This window comes from Photinus pyralis, unplaced genomic scaffold (genome assembly GCF_008802855.1).
Source record: "Photinus pyralis isolate 1611_PpyrPB1 unplaced genomic scaffold, Ppyr1.3 Ppyr1.4_LG1, whole genome shotgun sequence".
In the NCBI taxonomy this organism is placed as follows: domain Eukaryota; kingdom Metazoa; phylum Arthropoda; class Insecta; order Coleoptera; family Lampyridae; genus Photinus; species Photinus pyralis.
Window position 1 is genome coordinate 20,517,191 of NW_022170249.1, and position 25,582 is coordinate 20,542,772.

The window sequence follows — 25,582 nt, forward strand, 5'->3', positions numbered from 1 at the left end:
CAGTAATTTTAAAGCAAATGAAATCAAATCGATTGCAATTTGTGTAGCGTTATAAGATCACATTGTAAAATATACACTAGCGAAATGATGGAGCTACGCGTTAATTAACAGAATTAAATACTTCATCCTCAGTTCTCATGCCTATTATTCTGCTATTATACAGCCTTTGAACGTTATCCTAATGGTGTAAAAATGGCTAAATAATCTGTGGTCATGTCAAAACTCCTTAAATAAATAGTGGGATATTAAATTATCAAGGATAATAAAATTACAAGCAATAAAGTAAATCCAAACAACCGAAAATGTAATTACGTTATTATTTTATCGTTTTATGGATTGTGCGTGTGCGTACTTCCCTAATTTCGGAATCAATTTCAACTTTCCGTCGAAGTTGTAAAAGTGGTAGAAGTGTTTTATCAAAGATTTACTACTTTCGCTTCTAACTGTAGACAAATAAAATGACATAGAGCTAGCCGGATGGAATGTATTAACCGAGCACACTATGTAATTGCAAGGCAGTCAGTTATAAACGATAATTAATAGCTCGAATAAAATCTTCAATTCAATTTAGCAAACCACTAATTTGCATAGTTTGTTATAATCAATTGGAAATAAATTAATCTCCCTCTTCTTTTTTATTTCAGTCGAGCCAAAGGTCAAATGTACACCCAATTTGATGCGAATAGAGCTGCCTATGAAATCGTCCACCAAAGCAATTTATTTAAAAGGGCTGAAAGGCTACCCTAATCCCGCCTGCTTACCTCAGACCGATCCAGTGGAGGCCACCGCCGTTTTTCAACTCAATCTGACCGATTTCTATCAGTGCGGGATAACAAGAGCCATAAATCAAATAACTGTAAGTATATTGCAATTTTTTTGTTGCAAAACAAATTACTATTAACCCACTAATGTCCATTTTGTGTTTGCCGTAGGGCAAGCAGGTCTTCTACAAAACTATAATTATCGAATCCACAAGCGAAGTTGGAGGAATTCAACAGCCGCACATCGAGGAATTTATACACGTTAAATGTTCAATTTTTCCGATCACCAATCATACCGTCGTGAAACGTAACGTGCTGCCCGCCGGATTTCAGGAACCCGAGTAAATATCCATTGTGGTTTATGGCGAGTTTGTTCTAAATTCGTGCCGTTTTCAGAGATCTCAAAATAACAAGTAGCATTACGACAAAAGCTCCCGTTCCGATACTTGGGGTTGGCGTACGCCAAGGCGGTAAATTAGTGACCGGCGAGCTAAATGTTTCCCCCGGTACCCCATTACAAATGGAAATATTCTTGGATAAAAATTCCTCCGCTGTTTATGGCCTGTTAGTAACCCACATGCAAGTTACAGACACTAACACTCAAGAGGAAACGATTATTTATAACGGGTATGCTTTTAGCAAAGGGTTTATGTTGAATTAAGCATATCTAAACGATTTATCTGGAGAATAAGGTACACACTACGTAATGAATTTACACGTAACGTTTTGTTCTGGCGTTATAAAAGCCCACAAACTCGCTCCGAAACTTTAATCAGTCCCAATTAGTTTGCATGGTGTTAAACGATTTGTACTATACAATTATTTTATAATAGTAAGACCGTTAATACATGTTGTAATTAAAACATTAACATAAGTAATTAATACGGCCAAACCATCGTAGCTTAATAATTATCTTCATCCTTTGTTAATAGTCCTCCAAGATGCAAATTTGCAATAAACGCGCCAATTTTTTACTGCTTGTTTGGATAAGTACTCACCTCCGGCTGTGTTTAAAAATTTTAACGAATCAATTTATGGCGGCCTAACCAGTTGGGAAACTGAGCTACTTGTCAGAAAACAAATGGGTGCTAATTTTGTTTTATTTGTGACTGCATAAATGAAGTAATCTTTCAAGCGATCTCTTAAAGAATGCAATGTAATTTACGTTTCACAATTTTTCGGTACATGTTTAGCAAAGCTTTGGCTTTGTTACGTTTAGAAAGTGATAATTCAATCGTAATATCTAAACTCTTGCATACCCTTTCGAAATAATATATTATTTTCTATATTATTAACTATTTTCCTCTCTGAAAGGGTGAAGAAAATGTGATTTTCTTCTAACGAATAGAAAAATGTGACATAAAGACTATGCGGGTCGCATAATGGGTAAATAAACACAATTAATTGATTGACAAAGACAAAAATTTATTTCGAAACACATTAATTGAAAATTAACACAACATTCCTGAAATAAAGAGAAGCTTACAAAGCTTGTGATCCGTACGCAGACGGCGACAATTAAAAATAAGAGAATATTAAAATTACTTACTTACATTTTTTTCCTCCTAAAATCTGGTCGTGAATGGTTTAGGATATTGCACACTTAACACAAACACTGACAGCTTCAAACCTTCACGTTTCTTTAACACGTAAATCTTGATGATAAATGAACTAGGTTGTTGAAGACGTATAGTAGTATATGCACTTGTAAACATTGTAAATAAATCAGTCGAAAGAAAACGGTACGTGCGATAGAGCAGAGAAAGGTAATCTGAAAACAAAGAAACAAAAGAAAACACTCATAATAGTAGAAAACTTAAAAATACGTACAGACAGTTATGAAACAACAAAAACAAAAATACATAACTATTGATTGTATGAAACGATGAGTAGGAGGCAAAATCATCGTTCAAAACCCACTCGTGGGTAAATGATGAGTAACGGGCATCCGTTGTGTTACGCTAAAAAATTACTTACTACAAAAGTACAGATGAGTTCTGACGTTTTCTAACCGATGTACGCAGGTTGATTAGACAAAATGTGTACTTACCACAAAAAATCTATAGTTCCTAAATACCGCGATAGAGGACAGTAGCACGTTCATTTCAGTGAAACATTGAAATAAGCACACGTAAATATACAGTGCTATTCATTTAGAATTAGACATAGGGATTTCATGTCTACTTTTAAATGACAAAAATCCTTCTGAAACCTAATTTTATACAACCGAAATAACATACGCACGCATTTTGTATTGTCAATCTAGATTTTTTAATAAAAACAACAGTAATAGTATGCATTTAGGCTATGCTTATGATGAAGAGATATTAAATTCGGTCGTCATTTCCAATTAGTTTCTTATGGGATTCTCTTGCACAAAAATTAAAACACTCAGCTTCATATCCTCCGTTAAAATTGAAAGTTGTTTACGATGTCTTATGTGGATCGCATTTTTGTCATTTGAATATCACTGTATAGTGTGTTGAAACTAAAGTCCATATATGTTTGATTGGACATCTCTGTTAAATTAACAAATATCAATAATTCCTTCTCAGGATTTCAATTATCGAACTTATCGAGTGTCCAACGTCCTTTAAACATTACATGTGTCCTGGCCCAAGGTAAAAAAGCAGTTTTCGATTCGATAACTAAATTTATAAAAACAATTAACCTCAATATATGATATAACAAATGTGATGTTTGATATATGAGACGTATGTGGCAAATAGCAGAAGCTGATGCTAAAAAAAACTTATCGAGTAACTAGATTTAATAAAATAACATTTTGACATAGAATACCTTGTAGTTTTCACATATTTTGAAAGAAAATGAAATATCGGATATAAAATCTTCAAGAAACTATCTACAGCTAATTAACAATAAATCTGAAAAATATTAAAAATTCAATGTTTTAGTATACAGAGTGAACATTTTGTCTGGAACACGGAATATATCTTCAAAACAACATGTTTTTAATGAAGCGTTTTATGCTATCGAAAATGATGGAAATTTTGTCTGGTACACTAAATATATCTTCAAAACTACAATTTCTGCCGAAAAGTTTTTTATGATATGCACAATACAATTTTCTGCCAATTTACGAACTTTAAATTTGTGGTCAGTGGCGTACTTCTGCATGGTCAAGGGGGTCTTATTTTTTTAATGGCAACTACTAGTTTTCATTTCACTTTTTAAGACCCAAATTAAGGGAAATTGTTCTTTCTATGAAAAAAGTGACCCTCTTAGTTCAATTGACGCACGCCACTGAAAATAATTTTGAAGCATATATATATATATATTGTTGTGAGACCTAACCTTAACTTCTGGAAATCCCACGATTTACCTCTAGCTAGCTCAGTAGTAAAAAAAATGAAAACAAAATTTTTATCTGTATCTCAAGGTCCAGCTGGATTCTGCCACCCTACAGCATTCCAACAATGACATAAATAGGTGGCTTAACCAAATCCTTAAATTCCAATATGAAATTTTACCCCCAGATTTAAACAACTTGAAACAAAGTAAGAGACGCCGACAATTACTTCTCCTTGACTCTAATAAACAAAACCTGGATTGCAATGACTGGTTTAATTTCAAACAAAAAATTGCGTAAATTTCCGTTTTACAAATCTTTACAATTTTAAACAAATAAATGACACACACAAAAAAAAAAACAAATTACTCAAACATTACAAAAAAAAAACACGACAAAACAAACCACTAAACTACTACTTACATTTAAAATTAGTCCGAAAAAAAAACGTAATCCGATAAACAGAGGTAAACCGTACACAAACACGTGAACCAACCACTCAAACACCGACGTCTTCTCTCTTCGGGTACCCACAAATTATATTTAAAACTTCCGTGTTTCCGCAAAATAACAAAAAAAAACAGGACGACGACAAACTTCTTAAACTTCTCAATAAATTCTTCTCAAAACGGCAGACACAAAATTCTAATAAAACCTGGATCCAACTACGCAGGAAAACTTCCACAAAATTCAAAAATAACGTAACCGAAGAAGCGCCGGTTGGCTTTGTAACGACCAAAAAGCCCCGCTCGCATCAAAATTTTCTATTTAAGCCAAAAGCCCTTCTCCTTTCTTCAACATCCCGTCCGCCAATCACGCGAAGCGTCGATTTTTCAACTTCTTGCTGAACGGCACGTACGCCCGGCAATTCTGCGAAGAACCTTATCTCTACTTCGCGCTATACCTCGTTAACGGCAAATAAAAATTTAAAAAGAAATTTACATCGAAAAAAATTCTAGGAATAAAATAAAAACAGAACACTTCTAAGAAATTGAACCAAAACTATAACATGAAATTTACGCAATCCTGTGTCTCAAATTATTAATAACCCCCCCGGTTAATTAAATGAACTAAACAAAATTGTCACATCCAGACGCTCTATAATTTCTTTCAAGTTACAACTAAACAAAATAACACAACATTTTCCCCCTTTAAATTGAACACAAAAAACACAAAATTACAATCCTCCCCTGACTATGAAAACAAAACAAAATATTGGAATTACAGGGTTTTTTTTTCAATTTACCAATTAAAACTTTAAAAAAAACTTCGGGACCTGCTTTAGGTATTCGGACACGATCGCCTAACACAGCTCCCTAGTCATTACTGAAACCCCGCACGGTGACGTCACCAGCTGAGCCTGAGAAATTTCATCATCCTAGTATAAAAATTTAAGAACTACCACTAATTTACTGTAACTCTACAACCCTTAGCTAACTATTCAAATGCCGGATAGATCGAACCATCTTCGGCATTGTTTCAACCTAGGTCCGACCTATTCCAGCAGTAAACCTAACCTATCATCCCTAATCTAATCTTTAATCAAAGTCAAAAATCTCGCACTGTACTGTCAACCAAATACGCCTGGGAACCATCCCTATCATTCCTAATCTTTTTCCTAAACTTTTTCCATTCTCGCTTTTCTTTTCCTCCCCCCTTTTCTAAATTAATCCAGGGCTTCTCAATAAAAATCCCACACATAAAATAATCTCTTAATTCTTCAATTACAACAATCCGTTTACCCTTTTCACTCATAATTAAATTATTCAAATAATCAATGCCTACTACTTCCAAAAACTCACTTCTCCTAACTCTTTTAATCTTATCCTGCTTCCTACAATCCTCATCCTGCTCAAAGCTACACAAATTCCCTTCATTCTCAATCGATAATTCCAATTCTAAGTCTCCTACTACCCTATCATAATAAAAATTCCTCCAAAAATCCTGAAAATAATTCTCCCTTATCTGGTTATCTAAAATCTCATAATTAGTTCCTATCTCCTTCCCGCCTATTCCTTTCCTCGATAAAACGTCCACACATAAATTATTATTCCTTTTTAAACTATTACTCCCTTTCACATACTTAATCTCAAACAAATTCGCCTGTAAATTTCTACCCCTACAATAAATCTTATCATCCACAAAACTCTTCGCTATTAAATAATTCAAATCCCTATTCTCATCTTCTATTTCAAACTTCCTATAATTCACGCAATACAACTTCACCTTCAATTCTGGTTCCCTATCAGTTCCTGCAATAAAATAACTACCTACTTCAACCCTATTTTCAACTAAAATCCCTTCATCTTCTTTCTCTTGTACGACTTCTTCATCTTGCCTATGAACTTTTTAAATCTCGACTTCTTCCTTAACTTCAACTTCTTCTTTAATTACCATCTCATTTGATCGCTTCTTTCTCATTAATTCTATTTCTTGTCTGATTTCTTCCTTTAATTCCGCTTTTAATTCCGCTTTTAATTCCGCATTCTGCGCTTTCATTTTTTCGCCCAAATCCTTCTTCAACTCTCTTATCGCTTCTATAAACACCGCAAAATTCGCTGCCTGAATAGATGACACTCCCATCGTGAACAACTCTTCTTTCTTCTCGTTTTGAATAAAAATCACGTTCAAAAAAAAAAATCCTAACACTAATTCTAACACTACCTACCCCGTAACTAATCCTATCCTAAACATCCTAATCTAATTTAAATTGCAAAAACACCCTACCAAATTCTTCCTGTCACATTTTAACAAGTTCCTACGCCTACGCATCCTACAAATTCCTATAACAATTAACCTCCACAATGGACACCTCTTTTCCCTGAAAAATGACATGTCTGGGTACCAAAATAACTTTTTACCCGAACGACAAAACAACCCTAATCTGAATTTACCTACAAAATTTTTACCTACTTTCGCGTTTCTCTGAAATTGCCCCACGTTTTTGGGCGCCAAATTATTGTTGTGAGACCTAACCTTAACTTCTGGAAATCCCACGATTTACCTCTAGCTAGCTCAGTAGTAAAAAAAAAAAATGAAAACAAAATTTTTATCTGTATCTCAAGGTCCAGCTGGATTCTGCCACCCTACAGCATTCCAACAATGACATAAATAGGTGGCTTAACCAAATCCTTAAATTCCAATATGAAATTTTACCCCCAGATTTAAACAACTTGAAACAAAGTAAGAGACGCCGACAATTACTTCTCCTTGACTCTAATAACAAAACCTGGATTGCAATGACTGGTTTAATTTCAAACAAAAAATTGCGTAAATTTCCGTTTTACAAATCTTTACAATTTTAAACAAATAAATGACACACACAAAAAAAAAACAAATTACTCAAACATTACAAAAAAAACACGACAAAACAAACCACTAAACTACTACTTACATTTAAAATTAGTCCGAAAAAAAACGTAATCCGATAAACAGAGGTAAACCGTACACAAACACGTGAACCAACCACTCAAACACCGACGTCTTCTCTCTTCGGGTACCCACAAATTATATTTAAAACTTCCGTGTTTCCGCAAAATAACAAAAAAAAACAGGACGACGACAAACTTCTTAAACTTCTCAATAAATTCTTCTCAAAACGGCAGACACAAAATTCTAATTAAACCTGGATCCAACTACACAGGAAAACTTCCACAAAATTCAAAAATAACGTAACCGAAGAAGCGCCGGTTGGCTTTGTAACGACCAAAAAGCCCCGCTCTCATCAAAAATTTTCTATTTAAGCCAAAAGCCCTTCTCCTTTCTTCTCCACCCCGTCCGCCAATCACGCGAAGCGTCGATTTTTCAACTTCTTGCTAAACGGCACGTACGCCCGGCAATTCTGCGAAGAACCTTATCTCTACTTCGTGCTATACCTCGTTAACGGCAAATAAAATTTTAAAAAGAAATTTACATCGAAAAAAAATTCTAGGAATAAAATAAAAACAGAACACTTCTAAGAAATTGAACCAAAACTATAACATGAAATTTACGCAATCCTGTGTCTCAAATTATTAATAACCCCCCCGGTTAATTAATTGAACTAAACAAAATTGTCACATCCAGACGCTCTATAATTTCTTTCAAGTTACAACTAAACAAAATAAACACAACAATATATATCTCTTACTGGAGATTAACAGAAAGCTTCAACGTGGAAAATCGGGAAAGCTTTGTCGGGTAGGGATGTACATGAATTATTTCAGGCTGTTCTTAGGGACACAGGTTTCCGGGGTGCATTTGAGCATACTGTACAGTCGCTGGACGATCAGGCCAAATAATGCAATTTCATTGGTCAAATGAAATAGAGGAACAACGGGCGCCGAAGTGTAGTTGTTAAATGTACATTATCCATTTCCTAAATTTGAAAATGTTCGAGGATACCTACTTACCTAATATTCGGGGGTAATACCACGAGTGCTTATGAATTAATGCATTAATGGTTAAGCGCGCGCGTTATTTATGGACATTGTTTATGTTTTAACATGCAGTGTCATGGCAACGTGGAAGGAAATTCATTTTTTTAAATTTCCCTTTAATATTTATGCAGGTGTGTATGCATTGGGTCTCTTAAGGTTGACATTCAACTGAAAATTTCTAGAACGTTTTTCTTGTAACATTTTCTCCAGTAGATGGCCTACCAGAAGGCAAACTCATTAATCCATTAATTAATTTCATCAAATGTCTTTATATTGCTTCGAATTACAATTTTGTTATCATCAGTGCCGAGAGCCAAATGTAACGATTTTATTTTAGCGTCTGGTCATCACTTATTTTAAGCAAAAAACGGCTCATATTATTTTATCTGGAGAAAACAATAATACAATTTAACATCATTTACACTGCTAAAACGAACACCGAATTATTGCGCGATTGCAGGCAGCTATCGGTCTCATTCGGATTGCTGTCGCCGCCCGTCCTTGAGTGGACCAATGAAATTACATCATTTGGCCTGATCGTCCAGCGACTGTACAGTATCCTTAAATGCCACCCTATAATGGAGAATACAACGACGGTGATTACGTTGAACTCTTAGTCCAATCAAATCAGACGTAAAAATACTAAATGGTTACAAAAGGTCCGGTAGAAGATTTTATTTTTCCGATTTGTTAAAATAGTAAAGTGAGAGAAAAAACCAAGTTTTCCAATGCGACCGACGTTGGGGGAAATGTGGTCAAAAATCAACGAAAATGCCTGACTTTTTTTAGTTCTTCTGAAATAACTCGCCAACGGCAATACTTAGGTAAAATCATCTTTTATTAAAAACTGTAGTGTATAAAAGTACCTTTCATTTTATATTTTATTGGGCCCCGTAGCATGTATAGTTTAACTTTAGGAGATACACCAATTTAAAGTCCCGTGTTTTTCTCAATTTTTGGAAATATTACCATTATTAAAGCATTTTTTAAGAATTAAAAGAAATGTGGGACAACTAATTTGTCTCAGATTTAGATTTTGCATGAACATGCCTCTAGTGATGCCGTGTAAAACTTTTGAAAATGGAGACAGGGAGAGGCGGTACACGTTCTACTCTTCATGGTATTCTAATGAAAGGTATTATCGAAATGAATTGGTTACTACAAACCATAACCTTCCTACGCGAGTCTGTCTCGACATCACTGGGCGACGGTTGGGGGGGATTTATCTTTCATGGTATTCTAAGAACAAAAGACACTGTTTTCTACCAATTGCCGCCCTTTTTTCTAACCCCTTACCAAAGGGGAGGGAGATGGGGGGGGGCTGGTTTATGCTTCATGGTACTCTAATGAATGGAATGGTCTTGATGAAAGGAATTCACTTTTAACAATCACGAAACCATCCTCCCCGACCCCTTTGGTGTCGCATTTTTATTAGTTGACAGTTTTTCTCGTCTTAATTGCTAGGCAAGAGATTTTCATAACATAAACAAACCAAATTTACTCGGTAAAAAACACGCCTCTTGTGCAATTATAAGTCAAGCAAAAATTTAAAGATTAAATAAATAAATTTAGGTATTAATTTCTAGATGTACACCTGGTGCGGGTGGTAAAAATCGATGCATATTTTTATTATTGGCTTATTAAGTAGTTTAAACTGGTTGTGGTTCGTTCAGATCACCCAACTGAAGAGGCACCACTGTTCCTTAGACACGCCCTTTCCATGTAAAATTCCTCCGTTAGATGTCGCTGTTGTCCCATCTTTTGAAATTAAACCCCTTCTCAATCTCCCACCTGTTAAGACTTCGAGGAATTGGTTCGTTTATCTCTTACCGATCAGAAACCAGAACCAGCTTCCATACCAAGCATTATTACATCCCCGACTAAACCCCCAAAAATCCTTTTAATTATTCGCTTGTGTTACTGGTGTGATTAATCCTTACAGGGTTAAAACCCTGCGGGCTTTATGCTACCTGATAACAGCACTGGTACCTTGCGTTCATGCATTCAATTGATGGATCGGGCATGAATCCAACGTATCATCATCTCCGTGCTTGCCGTTCGATGCAACTGTCTTTGAGGAGTCGCTTGAACTGGGTGGAAGTTTCCTTTAAGGGTCGTCGCCAAGTTGCCGCCCTTACCGAAAGGCAATATTACTTTCCGTTTAAGTAAAGTATGACCTGGGTTATATTTTGATTTGTGTCGGGGCCCAGTAAAGATCTGAAATTTAATTTGAGGAGAACGCTTCCTGTACTTCTTATACCTGCCGGTAGCCTTGATCACAGTCTATGCCTGTAACTATAATTACAGGTAATTAGCCGCCCGTTCAACACCACGTTCCGGAAATAAAACACGAGAAAAAATCGTTTATTTTGACACAATTCCCCCTCGTGTCGGTGTCTCCCGACCAGCACCGGCTCCGTTTCACTAAAGGGTGCATCAATAGTTGCATAATATATAACATTTGTTATAATTTTTACTTCACTAAACAGTTTTAAATTACTCCGAATTTAGTTACCGAAGTATTTATTCATTTATTAAAAGAAGTTTGCTCTCCATATCTCATTAGTCTTAGTTTTTAAGGAACGTCCCATCGCAATTGTACACATTACTCGAAGGCACGTACCAATAAAGTCGCGCTTTTGGACGACGTTCTGTCTCATATTCAAATGTCCGTAAAAAATTTGCATTATATTAGGTAATAGTTACTTCCTACAGCGACGAACAATACGTTTGGAGTAAGGTGGTATGAATAGCAATGAAAATTTCCACCATCTCGTTAGTGATTACATGCAAAACTTTAATGCTGTTTTAAGTAATCCTTTGGCATGATATAATTATATTTAAACACAGAATGTTTATTAGACATAAAATTTATCCGTTTACGACATGCATGAACAATTCAACGTAAAGATGGACGCGGTTGTAAAATTTCATTAGATTACGCACGTGGGATATTAACGATATCCGTGTTTACATTTTACTACATAACCTCTTAAGTCCGCCAATATAGTATTTAGCGTTCGTAGAAATGTAAGTGACATTCATTAATAAAAGACGATGCAGTGTAGAGTAAATTTTCTCATTTTAATCATCCGATGTAATTACTCGAACGATATACAACTAAACAGACAAGATCTAGTACTACTGTGATAATTTCGCAACTGTTTGTGTAATTAGTTTATGCATCACGTAAGTACCACACCTAATGGTGAAGGCTTTTATCTGTACTTTATCGTATTGCAGTGGAAATTCCATATTCATTAGTATCAACATTGTGCACAATTAGTATAAATTCTATTCATCCTTGCATTTTCCTTTGAACGTTCTAATAATGGTATATTCGAAGCAATTTTAGGTTATTATTTAACTAGCATATAATTAGAAACTCGTTCAAGAGAAAGTATGTGAAAATTTCTATGTGTGTACATGTTTCTCCAGATGACAATGATTTGGCAAAAGTTGACATTCTGAAAAGCTTTAAAATTGCGAAGTGATACATATAATAGATTATATCTTATTTAGTTTGTGGTGAACTCTTATTGGTGCATTTTTATCAAGTTGTACAATAACATCTGGAATTCCGGTACGTTTCCAATAGCATGGAGAACAGCAGTGGTCGTACCAATTCACAAACATGGGCAACCTATGAATGATCCTAACAGCTACCGCCCAATATCGATGACCTCAGTAATCTGCAAAATCCTAGAAAGAATAATCAATAATAGATTAATGGCATACCTAGAAACATCCAAATTCTTCTCCTCCAATCAAAATGGTTTTCGAAAAGAGAGATCAACAATCGACTGCATCAGCAAATTAGAAATATCCATTAAAAATGCCTTGGTTAAAAAAAGCCAGCTTTCAGCGGTGTTCTTTGACCTTCGGAAAGCTTATGATACGACATGGAGACACCAAATTATTAGTGTTCTTAAGAATTGGGGCATCACCGGCCAAATACTTAATTTCATCAAAAATTTTGTTACTGACAGAAAATTCATAGTTCGTATTGGAAATACTTTTTCGGAAAAAGTTACCCAAGATAATGGTGTTCCCCAAGGATCTGTTTTGAGCCCTACCCTTTTCTTGATTGCCCTAAATGATATATTAGATGAACTACCCAAAGAAGTGCAGGGGACGCTATATGCGGATGATCTCGTTATCTTTTCGTCTAGTAATAATCCAAGGACAACTGAACGATTGCTCCAGCGCTCCCTTAAACGCCTTGAACACTGGTCAAAGAATAACGGTATCATTTTCTCAGAGCAAAAAACGAAAAGCGACATTCACAAATAAAAGAAGACCACTGCTCCCACGATTAAGGCTTTATGGAACCACATTGGAAAACGTTTCGGAAGTCAAATACCTGGGACTAATTTTCGACCGAAAAATGTCTTGGAAATCCCACGTTAATTCGGTAATTGACAGTTGCAAGTCCTCACTTAACGTTATCAAAATGATTGCTCACCAAGACTAGGGCTCAAGCACTCAAACGTTACTTACTATCATCAATGCCCTTATAAGATCAAAAATTGAATACAGCCTAAGTATTTACAACTCCACTACTAACAGGATGACTAAAAAACTGTTCTCGGTATATCATTATGGATTGAGGATCGCCACGGGAGCCCACCGTACCACCCCAATAATGAGCCTATATGCTGTCAGCGGACAAATTCCACTAGAATACAGAATCTCCAAGCAGCTACTGAATTATACTGTGAGGGTATTAGGGAACCGAAATCATCCCAACCATGCAGACTTCAGTCAACCATTATTTCAGAATAGCTACCAACTCGCTCCAAGAATATCTCCACCCTGTAATGTATGGTCCAAAATACTTCTACAAGAACTTCACTGCAAACCCACATTAATCCCACAATTCTCACTACCCTATCCGTGGGCTATTCCTCCACCGCACATTAACATCGCATTGTCTCAATACCGTAAAGCAGAAACAAATCCCAATTGGTATCAGATCCTGCTCCGAGATATACTCACAAACCACGAAAAATCTAAGCTGATTTTTACTGACGGATCTAAAGATGCTACAGGTACAGGAGCTGCCTTCAGTTCTGAGAAGCAAAAAGGCCTTTTTAAATTACCTCCGGAGTCCTCCATTTATAGTGCAGAATTGTATGCTATAAAACAAGCACTAAAGTACGTCCTAAACAGTGAACATGATACCTACTGCATACTGACCGATTCTCTGAGTGGCATACAGAGCATGGCCGATATTTATTCGCGCAATGAATATATGAAGGAAATACACGATCTCCGACGGCAGATTCATGACCGCAGTAAACACCTACAGTTTGTATGGATTCCGTCGCACACGAACATTACAGGAAATGACACAGTGGACCAGCTCGCCAAAGAAGCTACTCACAAAACCACACAAGATGAACAAGTGCATGCTGAGAAATGACTGTAAATCATTACTACAGGGTACAATCCATCGGAAATGGTTAGACCACTGGACAGCCCTGGCAGAACGAAAACAATACTTCCTTCCCCCTCGTCCTCTGAAATGGACCGGTTCCGCTACACTAACGAGAAAAGAAGAAACGGTGCTGAACAGGGTAAAAATGGGCCACACAAGATTGACTCACGATTTTCTACTACAGAACAGCGTTCAACCTATGTGTGAACAGTGTAATGTGATATTGACCGTTAGACATATATTGCAGGACTGTCCCAAATATCAACAATCGAGATTAGACCATGATGTTACTAACGATTCCTGTACTAAATTGTTTACCTGTCCTATCGATATTGTTAAATTTTTAAAAGCTACAGATCTATTTATGTTACTGTAAGACTTATTGTAACAGTGCTGTAAGACCTCTGTGTTAAAAAGCACTCATAAAACTCCTAATAAAAAAAAAGTTTTAAAAGTGGAATGCGCATGCTAGTTTACGTTTTCATGTGCTTCCACTTGTTGGTGGTGGTGTTAGCGATTAAATTACACGATTTTGAAGTATTGTTATTATTTTATGGCGATTAACCGGATTTGGTGTAATTCTCAGTAGTAATATTCCAAGGCCAGTGATAATTGTGAAATAATTTTGGCAAATTTCCAAAGCACGTTGCTTACTAACCGCCCGACGCCGAGGACGTAAAATTTTGAAATGAACAATTTAAAAAGTTAAACGTACTTGCAGATGAGTTTGTTGATTCTATTTCCGCGGATAGTGTTAATTATGGAATTATGAAACTCTTGATCAATATTTTTATAGAACTGGAATTACTGTGGCCAGTTATTTTCAGTGGAACATACTTCGACGTCTAGTAGATGACCAATGTATGTTCTGGACCAGGAAGTGACGTCACACCAATCAGAAACGAGGTCATGAGGTCACAGCCAATCAGAGACGGGTACGCCCTCCCTCCCTTTTTTAAGATCGTAACGCGGCCTTTTTCTTACAGGTTCGTGAAGTCGTCCTTTTAGAACCGGTACCAGTCCACGTATGTAGCTGATGAACCGGGTGGAAATGCTGTTGGACTAGTTGAAAAAGCTATTGGACCACCTTACGAACCTGAAAGGGCGTATCCGTCTCTGATCGGCAGTGACGTCATGACCTCGTTTCTGACTAGTGTGACGTCACTTCCTGGTCCAGAACATACTTTGGTCATCTACTTGTTTGTATTCGTGATTTAGAAGAAATAATTAATGAAAACAAGAAATATCTGCGGTAACATTATTTTGTATACTACTAACTTCAGGTCTATGCATCCATACAGGGTGAAGCAATATGTGATTTCTTGGTGAAATATTTGCTTCTGAATTCAAAAACATGACGCATGTTTATCATATTGTAATTAATCCTTTCGATTGGCATTTGAACCTTAATATTTTTAACAGAAAATGTATTTACTGGAACATTTTTCTGTTTGTTGTAAATTTACTATTATTACTATACGTAAGTATAATCTGTAAAATAAGCAGCAATTAGTACCTCGGAACCTGCTAGAATTTACAGCTGCACTCTGTAATTTTTTATTCTTTTAGAAATATACAATGGAAGAAGCGTACAATTGATAAAATGTATATCCATTCTATTAAAAAAAAATCTAAAACAGTAATGATGGAATATGGCATATTTGCAAAATTCTAATATAGTTCATTTTGAACGTCCCTCATAAATGGGCGACTGAATAATGAAATCTGGATTACGCCAACTTTTTCAATTGGCAATAATAGGTGCCCGCTTTTTTATGGCGTAAAATTGCAAAGCGGAACGCAAATGATACGTTAATCACACAATACGTGGATGTAGTAGTGTGAAAGGCCTTTTCTAGTTAGTGTTATAAAAGGACGACTTCATTACGGTTAATTATTGTTTAATCCCAACAATGGGCGCCTCGAACAGCGTAAACGTTAAATGCACGTTACTTTTAGATATCGTCTCTAGTGCAAATATTTACGTATAGTGAGGGGGTGTGTGGAAATTTAATACGATGAAACTTATGTTTCAATCCTTCGGGCTAAACGCTGCTTTTTCATATAATATTATAATAACGTAGAATACCTCAGGCCAAATTCTTTGTAACATAAAAAATTACCTATACATCGCCAATTTTAATTATTTGACAAAGCGGCATATGTTGCCGGTTGTTAAAATAATTTTTGTAACCATTTATCCTCATTTTGAAGAGGTCAAACTAGTGAATGTACAAATCTAGAATTCTGGACACGTTTCATTCAGGAAACAGCTTTCAGGAACTCTTTTAGCGCCGTCTTTTTAAATACTGAACAGACGGATTTATTTACTGTATCGTGCTTACGGTGTAACTTTTATGAATTAATTAGTCTTGTGTATCGTTTGTTGACTTTTGAGATTTGGATGTAAACACAATCACAAATTCATTAGTAGTAATAAACTAAAATTATGCTTATTTAGCGAAAGCTATTAATGAATACATTCCTTTCATTCCGTAAATTTTTAAACATTTTAAAAAATAGTTGCTTAGTGGTTCCCATTACGGATTGCTAGAAAAATATACAGATATACTATCACATGGAAATTGCAACACGAAAAAATCATTGGAATTTTTTCGAAACGTTAACTACTAAAAGCTAGAGTTGGTTAAATCCATTGCTTGTAGTTTTACACCTCCCTCGTTCAGAACATGGTCTCTACTTCTTTAAATGACGAACACTTCGTTAAGTAATTTGATACCTGTACGTTGTAACTGTATTCCTGTACAGGATAGTTTTAAAGTTCATTTTACGTAATTAAAATGTTAAGTTTAAATATAACCATGAGTGCGAATGTGAATGTATGAGATTAATGCATCAAAAGGAAATTATTTTTTTCAGTTCATTGTAACCGAATTTGGATTTTAAATATGGCTGCCATGAATCAGGAAGAAAATTAGATTTAGGTAATGATCGCCGCGTAAATAGAATTTTTTACATAGTGATGAAATTATCGGACTTTTTTTTAACGAAAAATCGTATGGAAAGTGGTACTTTTTTTGCCGATTTTGACTCTGCGTTTCCATGGAGTTTAGTCCTGTCTATGAACAATAGCATCCATTCTTGAGTGACAGTAAACCGCGAATGTTAATAAAATTATTCAATTGTGGGTTATTATGGATCACTATGCAAAAAAATTTCGTGTACAACACTTGTTGAAAGTGTCTTTTTTCCATGAATTTGCTTCATTAACTCGGGCTTCGCCCTCATTAATCAAACTGCAAATTCATGAAAAAAAGTATCACTTTCAAAACTAGTTGTACAAATAACTATTCGCTCATACTATGTAAATAAAGTAAATTAGGGAAAAACTGCATATGAGTATTGAGTATTAACGCTAAGGTTAAATTCCGAGTCATTGTAAATAAGAAATCCCGAGCTAGTAGAACTATTTGAATCAGTCTGTTCGCTACCGCTGTCAAATTAGCAAATGCTTTATTCACGGGTGAGTTATCTATATAAACGAAAGTGGATTGTGCGCGTAAAGCAGAAATGAGGCCACGATATAAACACTACGAGGGTATAAAATACGGAAATTTCCAGCACCAAAGCAGCAGTTGCCCGCCATCTTTCAATGGAGCAACATCTGTGCCGTTCGCGCCCGTAAACCATAACCGCGTATTCTTGTAATCGCGAATTGAGGGGAAAATAAAAATAAATAACCGAGCGAAACCATCTCCAACGAGCCACCGTATATCGACCGAAGACGATCTTCACGGCACTCCGGAGAAAATTAGGAAGATTGCGAAACAACCGAAGACGAGTCCCACTTTCTATTCTGAGCGCGGTCCGTGTGCTTTGAGGGTACCAAGGAGGTCCCACTGAAGCCTGCCTGTGATTGGCCAACCCAAATTCGAATAGCAGCCTACAGTGGGCGGTCCTAAACCTACTCAACTTCAACATCAATCGAAGAGAGACCAAAATTGCGTTCCGACACCTGGTGCACATAAGCAGTATATTTCCAAGGTATTTTATAAAGTATCATAAAACTTTATCGCGTCGTAGTTTACCGTTTTTCGTAGTTCATACCGTTGTAGCTTACTGTGTTGTAGTTTAGAACAGCATGTATATATTGTAAAGGCAACTTCATTCCCTACTAGTGTTTTTGAGTTCAAATAAGTGCTGTGTGAGCACTGTTCGCTTTTATGTTAACGACTCGAGCCTGAAAAGCGTTACGACACGCACTTACGGCAGTAGGTTTTAATTTTCGATTTAGTTATATACTAATTTCTGAAACAAAAATGAAGTTTCTTTCTGTACTCGGCGGTTCTAGGATAAACATTTTAATTTCAGTTAACATAATATAGATTTTCCTTTTTGTGCAGTGAATTTTGTGAATGAATGAGCTAACCTTACTTTTAGATGAGTTTGCCGCCTCAACTCCCACTTCTTTTAAAATGCGTTATTTACAGATTAAAGGCGAATTTCTATGAAAATAAGAACGTAATAGGTTTTAATAAAGATTATTGATTTTTATTCATTTATCCTTTCCCATTTTCCTCGAGGCCAGAAAAGGACCATCGACTAAACGCTAGCCGAAGTCCAACAACAAATGTTTTATGTAAGAAGAACCACCCCGAAATAAAGTAGCTTGAGGAAGAAACGGTAGGAAAAGTTGAAAAGTAACCAGCCGGTTACAATGTTACCTGTTCATTTATAATTGAATTTCTTGGAGCATTTTCGTTTTCAGTGCTAATATATTGCTGTTTATTTACAGGATGTTTCATCTGGAGGCGAGTTGCTTTGGCGGTTAGGTCAAGCCATATTACACTTGACATTGAGAATTAATTACTTTATACTATTATTTTGGTATGACATGTTGATTTGCATTGTTGTTAATGTTGATAATCATAATGCTCTTTGTACTGTTTATCTGAACCGGGTAATTATGAATATTTATGCTTAGCAGAAGGACTTGTTTCGAATATGTATTATGCCCATATTTGATTTCGATACCACGCTGCATGTCAAAGAGGCAAAGCCCACCTGACATACGCCAGAGATATGTTTATATGTACTTGTTTTTATGTGTCAGAAAAGAGCCAGCTTGCTAGTATTGCCAATCAATTCTGTTAGTCGACCCTTGACATTTAGTGACTAAATATTAGTTTTCGTGTCAATCTTTTGCTAGGCCGAGGCAAATATGTCAAATGTCGAGCCCTATATAGATACTGAATATTTTGTTTATGATTTTGTATACGGATGAGCCTATGATCCGACATTTCATAAAGTTACTTGACATTACGATTACGAATCTTTTTTTTTATTATTTTTGTTTGATTTTGCTATACAACGCTTTCCTTTAATAATATTGTCAGATTTGGTTAAACAAACTAGGTATAAACTGTACATAATATACGTATGCCTGCCTGGAATTATTTTTTTTGTCCTTCTAGTAGCTGCGATACAAATAATCTTTATATTATATTTCTTTTAATTAGTATTGGTATGTATAAGGTTGTAATTAGAATAAGCTTTCATTTTGTGTAATGCTATCATGCCATTAAAATGATTAATTAAATACATGCATCCACATTCCGTTACACATTCTCGTCTACATTATATTTTCTTTTGTTTTTGATTTTGAGCAGCTATTGAAGTTTCTTTTTTAGTTATGAATATCAAACCTACCTAAAATTGCAGTTGGGTAACTATACTGTTCTCAAAGCCGACAATATTATAGAGCAGCTATGGGTGAAAGTTGTAATTCGCAAAACCATTTTCATATTTTGTGTTACGTATATACCCCCAAACAGTAATTGTAAAGAATTTTTAAATCATCTTGAAACAGCTCTGTCGTTATTCGTCCCTACCTGCAATGAATTGTTCTGTCCAACCTTAAGTTGCTATCGCTTAAATCATTCAAGCTTAAGTTGCACAAATTGCTGGTCGAACATCAAATCCAAATTTAACATACCTAGTCATTGTATTTCATCGCGGTTTTATGGGAAGGTTCTAAGGAAAGTATTTTTATTTTATTTTTTATATTGTAGTTTGTTTAATTTTTAATGTAAATAACAGTCGGAATAGTTCCAAGGTTAAGTGGAAGAACAGACGGCGGTAGTCTCCGCCGAACTGAACTTCGCCTTGTAGAAGTGTAATATTTTATTTCTGTTTTGTTTTTGGGGATAATTAAAGGCAATATTATTATTATTATTATTGTTATTAATAATTCCAAAATGTTTTCATGTTATTACAATCAATTTATTTTGATATACAGTTTAATATTAATTTGCCGGCTGGTTTTGGTAAGTTATTTTTTCCACATCCTATTTATATTGATACTCGGTGAACTACGATTTTCTAAATTTATTCTTGCAGTGTAATTTATTTTGTTTTAATTTCGGTTTTTAAAACCTTACTCGATCCTTAGTCCGACTAGCAACACAACACAACTTTAGTCGTGTTCGTTTCTTCTGATTCAATCGATTTAAGTAACAAAAGTGATCGTACGGCGTTCGTTTTCGTTTTAATCAGTACACCCCCACCACTGAAATATCAAAAATTTGCATTCAATTCGGTACGTGTACTTTTGTTTGTTTATGTTAACCTTTAAAATGGATACCGGCAGCTTTGGATAAGTTATCTTTTGATTTAACAACTAAGTTTATTTAGTGGTAGGGACATATTTTAATGATTCGTAATTTTTAAATTCCAAATAATGATCAGATTGCTATTCAGCAGTTACAAACACTGCATAAGTGCATAGTTGTGGAGAGGAATTACAAAATATTCTCATCATCGAAGCCATAACATCCATTAGGCGTGTGTACGACAATAATGAGTAACGGGTTGTAGCTACTCACTAATATTGATAATGTACATACAATTACTTATGTACAGGGAGTTCGAGATATTCAACATCAATGTCCAAACAGGATGATTCACAAATAGATGACGAGTCCCAAGCTGACGATCCCCAAGTCGAAGTAAGTACTAATGCTAAATTTCATAAATTATTACATTTCTATTTATTTATAGTGAAAATGAAATCCAAGTGGCAGACCGTACGTTATTAATGCATACATATGAAAATCCGTCCGTCTGTAGGGCCCTTAAGTCACAGAATGTGCATTTCAACGTAAAAGATTCATAACCTACCTTCAAAGTAATTTAAGTGAAACCAATACTCTTCCTACCATTAGGGCGGTGTTAATTATTTCATTATTATATATTTATTATCATGTTATTGTTTTTAAAATAATATTAGCAAAGAGGCATAATTTTATCTTAAGTACTAATAATCAAAATGTGAGAAAGTGAGTTTTAATATCCAACGCACCAATTAAAATGAAATTCTCGAACTATTAAATCATAACGCACTCTGCAGGCAGGCAGGTGTCGGTTACATTGAACGTCGTAAAGAAATTTACTTAATTATATAAAAAGTGCCGAATATAACATGAATATTACACATTTTGTCTACACTCTACACTACACCATTAACAGATTTCATTTCAGTAGAAATCATGCTTCACGATGGACATCAACCATTGTTTCACATAGGTACTACTACAAGAATTATGGGCCGATAAAAATTATAATAATATATTTACCCTGCTATTGTGCTAAGCACTTACATTGGTTAAACTAGGCAATTAAATGACAAAACTTTTACATAATAAAAACAAACAAACAACTAAATCAATAAATAACGTGTTAATAGACACTGCACAATTTTGATGCTGCTGTAAATTCTTCGAAGCTGTAGAATGCATTTTTGAGTAAACATATTTTTACAGTCTTTAAATGCTGTAGTTGGCAATTCTCTTGTAGCTAATGGAATACAGTTATATAAAGTTTGAGCTTGCCAAAGGGCACCGTTTTGGGAGACTGCTAGTCGATAATAATTTGTACGAACGTTGAGTTTTGTACGTGTGCCATGTTGATGTCCATCGCAATTTAGTGGAAACTTGGAGATGCTGCGTTTAACATAGTGCACTGCTTCTAAAATGAATAAACATGGCAACGTTAACATTTTTAAGTTTATAAAAGCGTTACGGCGTCATCCCTAAAACCTAACCCAGAAATGACTCGTATAGCCTTCCACTGGAGTCTAAACACTTTAGGCCATGAGCAACAGGGACCCCACACTAGAAGCGGTGATTATAATTCGACAATATTTCGAATATTTTAATGACACAATCATTGATTAAAGTAATGTATGCGGAAATACAATAGCGTTACAAACATAATCGAATTCGCGTATGCTATTATTCGGTTTAATGTTGAGCTTGGAATTACGATTTACCATTGAACCTCAGTTTCGACAGGTTGACATTGGACCTATAGTTATGTTCACAGGATTAAGGCCATCTGCCTGATGTATTTTATTTTATTTTGTTCCTTAAAGATTACACATGGTAATATAGGAAAATATCGTAAAACCTTTAAATTACAAACATCAATTGATTGTTATTGAGATAGGTGAAAGTACTGTGACTTTATACCTTCGTCAAGGCATGAAGAGAGTTTACACACTATAAATGGCAGTAACTGCCATCACGCAGAAAGTCATATGCTTTTGCTCGCAATATCATTTTTAGTGCACTTTGAAATTTATTAGACACTATAGTTTTTGATGAGTCAGGAAGTTCCTTATATCGTTAGGCACTTATAGTCTAGATTGTGTTGAATTGGAAAAATCATTATTTGCAATTTTATAAACAGATTTTTACTGTTCACTTTACTTAATGCACTTTTTTGCTGTTTAAATATACAGTCCGCGTTATGCGCTCCACCCTATATTAGAATTCCGTATGAAAGTAAGGTGTGGTTCTTTGCTTGAATTAAGTTAGTATTTGTCACCGACTCCTGTCTACATCACAAGCAATAGTTCGTATGAATGTGCTCGAATTGTTCCCGATACCTGACCGTATTTACAAACTCTTGGACGATCGGAAGAACGAGCTCGTGGTGCGCCAGATACCTGTCCGGATATTGACAAACTTCTCTTACACAATCGCGTTAGATGCTCCTATACCTGTACCAAGTAGGGGTGTATTGCACCAAACCTATCGGCCACAATGAATTTTCAGTACTAAATCATCTCTAATAACCAATTAAACGATAACCAAGGCCGGTCACCTGTTCAGTCGGAATTTGGGGCGCATTCAATAAAAAGTTTAGTTTGTTTTGTTGTGAATTACTTTTATTTTGTTAATTTAATTCATTTGTTATATTTTATTTACAAGGAGTATTTTAATGCATGTGTGGTGATGAAGCCAGAAGTCCGCGACTGAGTGTAGAAAAGGGAGTAAGTTTATGCACTGGAAGGTAGGCAACACAACATACATCAGCTGATCCAGAACCAGAATCACAGGAGTTTATGACACAAACAAGAAAGGTGGAGGTCAGTGGCCCTTTGAAGAGTCTGAAAAAAGTTCTGTGTTCTACTTTCACTAAACGATGCTTAAATAATGCGGTGGCCCCACGTTGGGCGCCACATAAATAATGCTGTATGCAATATGCAATAAAGTTTACATCTGAAAGGTGAAGGATGTTATCACCATCACTTAGTCCTCTCATTCTTAATACTTGGGGAAATGATTAATTAAGGATCCTTAGATCCTTTATAGTTTTGTATTGTCGTCCGTCCGTGTGCGTTATAACTCACGCAATATCTTGATGCTGAAAGAATACATTTGATAACCGCGTGTGTGTGATTCAAAGATGTTCTTTCTCTGAGGCCACATGAATTTTGATCAAAACATGTCAAAATCGTTATTCTTGCACCGAGATCACTGGGAAAAAGACCAAGAGCATTATCTCAATTCCCAATACATAAACTTGATGCATTTTTGGCGACCACATGGATATTAATCAACACATGTCAAAATCGTTATTCATGCACTAAAATCGTTGGGAAAAAGACTAAGAGCATTATCTCAATGCCGATGAGATGAATTTGATGCATTTTTGTTAACTATAAAATGTATTTTGTAAGAATAAAATAAAAGATCGTTGTAAAAGTGATGGTAATACTGAGGATCCTTCAATATTTCATTGTATTGGTTTATTTATATTATTCTACCATCCGCTGGTTTTGTTAAATTCTAACTTCTTTTACCAATTAGAAAACGATGACTCCCTACAGAGACTAAAGTGAAGAATAAATCATTATGCACTTACTAATAATACACAAATAAACCGGTTTTACAGTGACCTACCCCAAGACAAGCTCTATACATTCATTACGTCGGTTTAAATAAAGGCGGATTAGAAATTAATTGATTTCCTAGAGACGCGCAGGAGGATACCACTCTGTCGCTATCTAAAATCGGATTCCTTTCAGCAGTTATAAACAATTAATCACCACCAATAAAAATAAAATGATCACACAGGTCTCCGGCTATTGCATGATAGAATAATCGTATTGATTATGTAAAACAATTCCAGGCGTAAGTAGTTAAGAATTCTTTTAATAAGGTATAAAAATCCCCTGTACGCTGGGAAATTATATACAAGGTTTTGTAGATTGAAGGTTGCGTGTTCCATTCAAGAAGCTATAAAAAGCCAATAAAGGTGTCCGGTAAAATTATGGCAGACCACTGGGTGAGTAGACTATAATGGTATATATAGATGTAATTTTCAAGAACGAGATAGCCGATATGTGTGTCGTTGACTTGAAGAAGCCTTTTCGGTTGAGTAATCTAAACAATTTGACTAATCGGTTAGTGAAATTGGTGAAATCTCAAGGCAACATTCTTGAATTTAAATGGATGTGCTAAATGTTACTTTTTATTAAACGTTTGCGTAATACATTATTAGATTAGCCGTAGGGCGACGATTATTACTGACATATTCTGTTGTGCGTTTGTATTTCTGATGGGAAAACGTGAACCAATGAGCACTCCATAGAATTTTCTTCGTTTCGTCATTCAAGACCCGTTACTATTTACGTTTATAGGCCGTAATCTTGAAATCAGATTTGTGTAACAGTACATTTAGAACGTGATGTATTCCTTTAACGACAAGAAAATAAAGTTCATGTTACGAGTAAAGGGCATGGTAATGGGAACATAAAAATATAAGTGCTTGATATAAATTTTTAAATTATTCAAAGTACGATGCAGTAGCAAAGTGATAAATTTTCACACCTCACGCCAAACCGACCAAAATAATGCGGCACGTACAGATTAATGAAGCAATAATTTTTTTTATGTTACAAATTGAATAATCTTACATATTTACTTAATTAGGCAAGCAAACTTTAACTACTATCTTTGATTAGTGTACAATTTACCATACATAATTAGAAAAAAGTTCTTTTATTCATGCATCAAACATATATCAAATAAAATTTCCGGTATCTGGTATTTACGGCCATATCTGTCATAGGGAAGATGCACACACACCGCCATAAAGTAGCACTGTATTTATTTATGATAATAGCTCAGTCCAGGGGCGTCGTTGGGGGGTGGGCATCATTGGCACGAGCCCGGGATAAATATCTAAGTACCCGGGGTTTCAACCGGTCCTGCGTGTCCAGCTTTCCAAGCTCGATGCGACGGTGACGACTCTCACGACACAAGCGTGGATACAAGCAAGAGTAAGAGCACGTCGCGAGTGTCCCTTCCACTCAACCGCCTGATCTGCGCACCCCATTCTCACG

At 35.5% G+C, this 25,582-nt stretch overlaps 1 protein-coding gene across 1 annotated transcript; it reads left to right on the forward strand.

The window, feature by feature from the left end:
- Window positions 1-644: 644 nt before the first annotated feature.
- On the forward strand, window positions 645-1,437 carry LOC116166786 (the record flags this gene model as incomplete). The annotated part of the gene is given in 3 exon segments (XM_031481925.1): window positions 645-856; window positions 933-1,102; window positions 1,158-1,437. Coding segments are annotated over 3 exon segments (647 nt in total), but the record flags the coding sequence as incomplete, so codon positions are not given.
- Window positions 1,438-25,582: the final 24,145 nt, after the last annotated feature.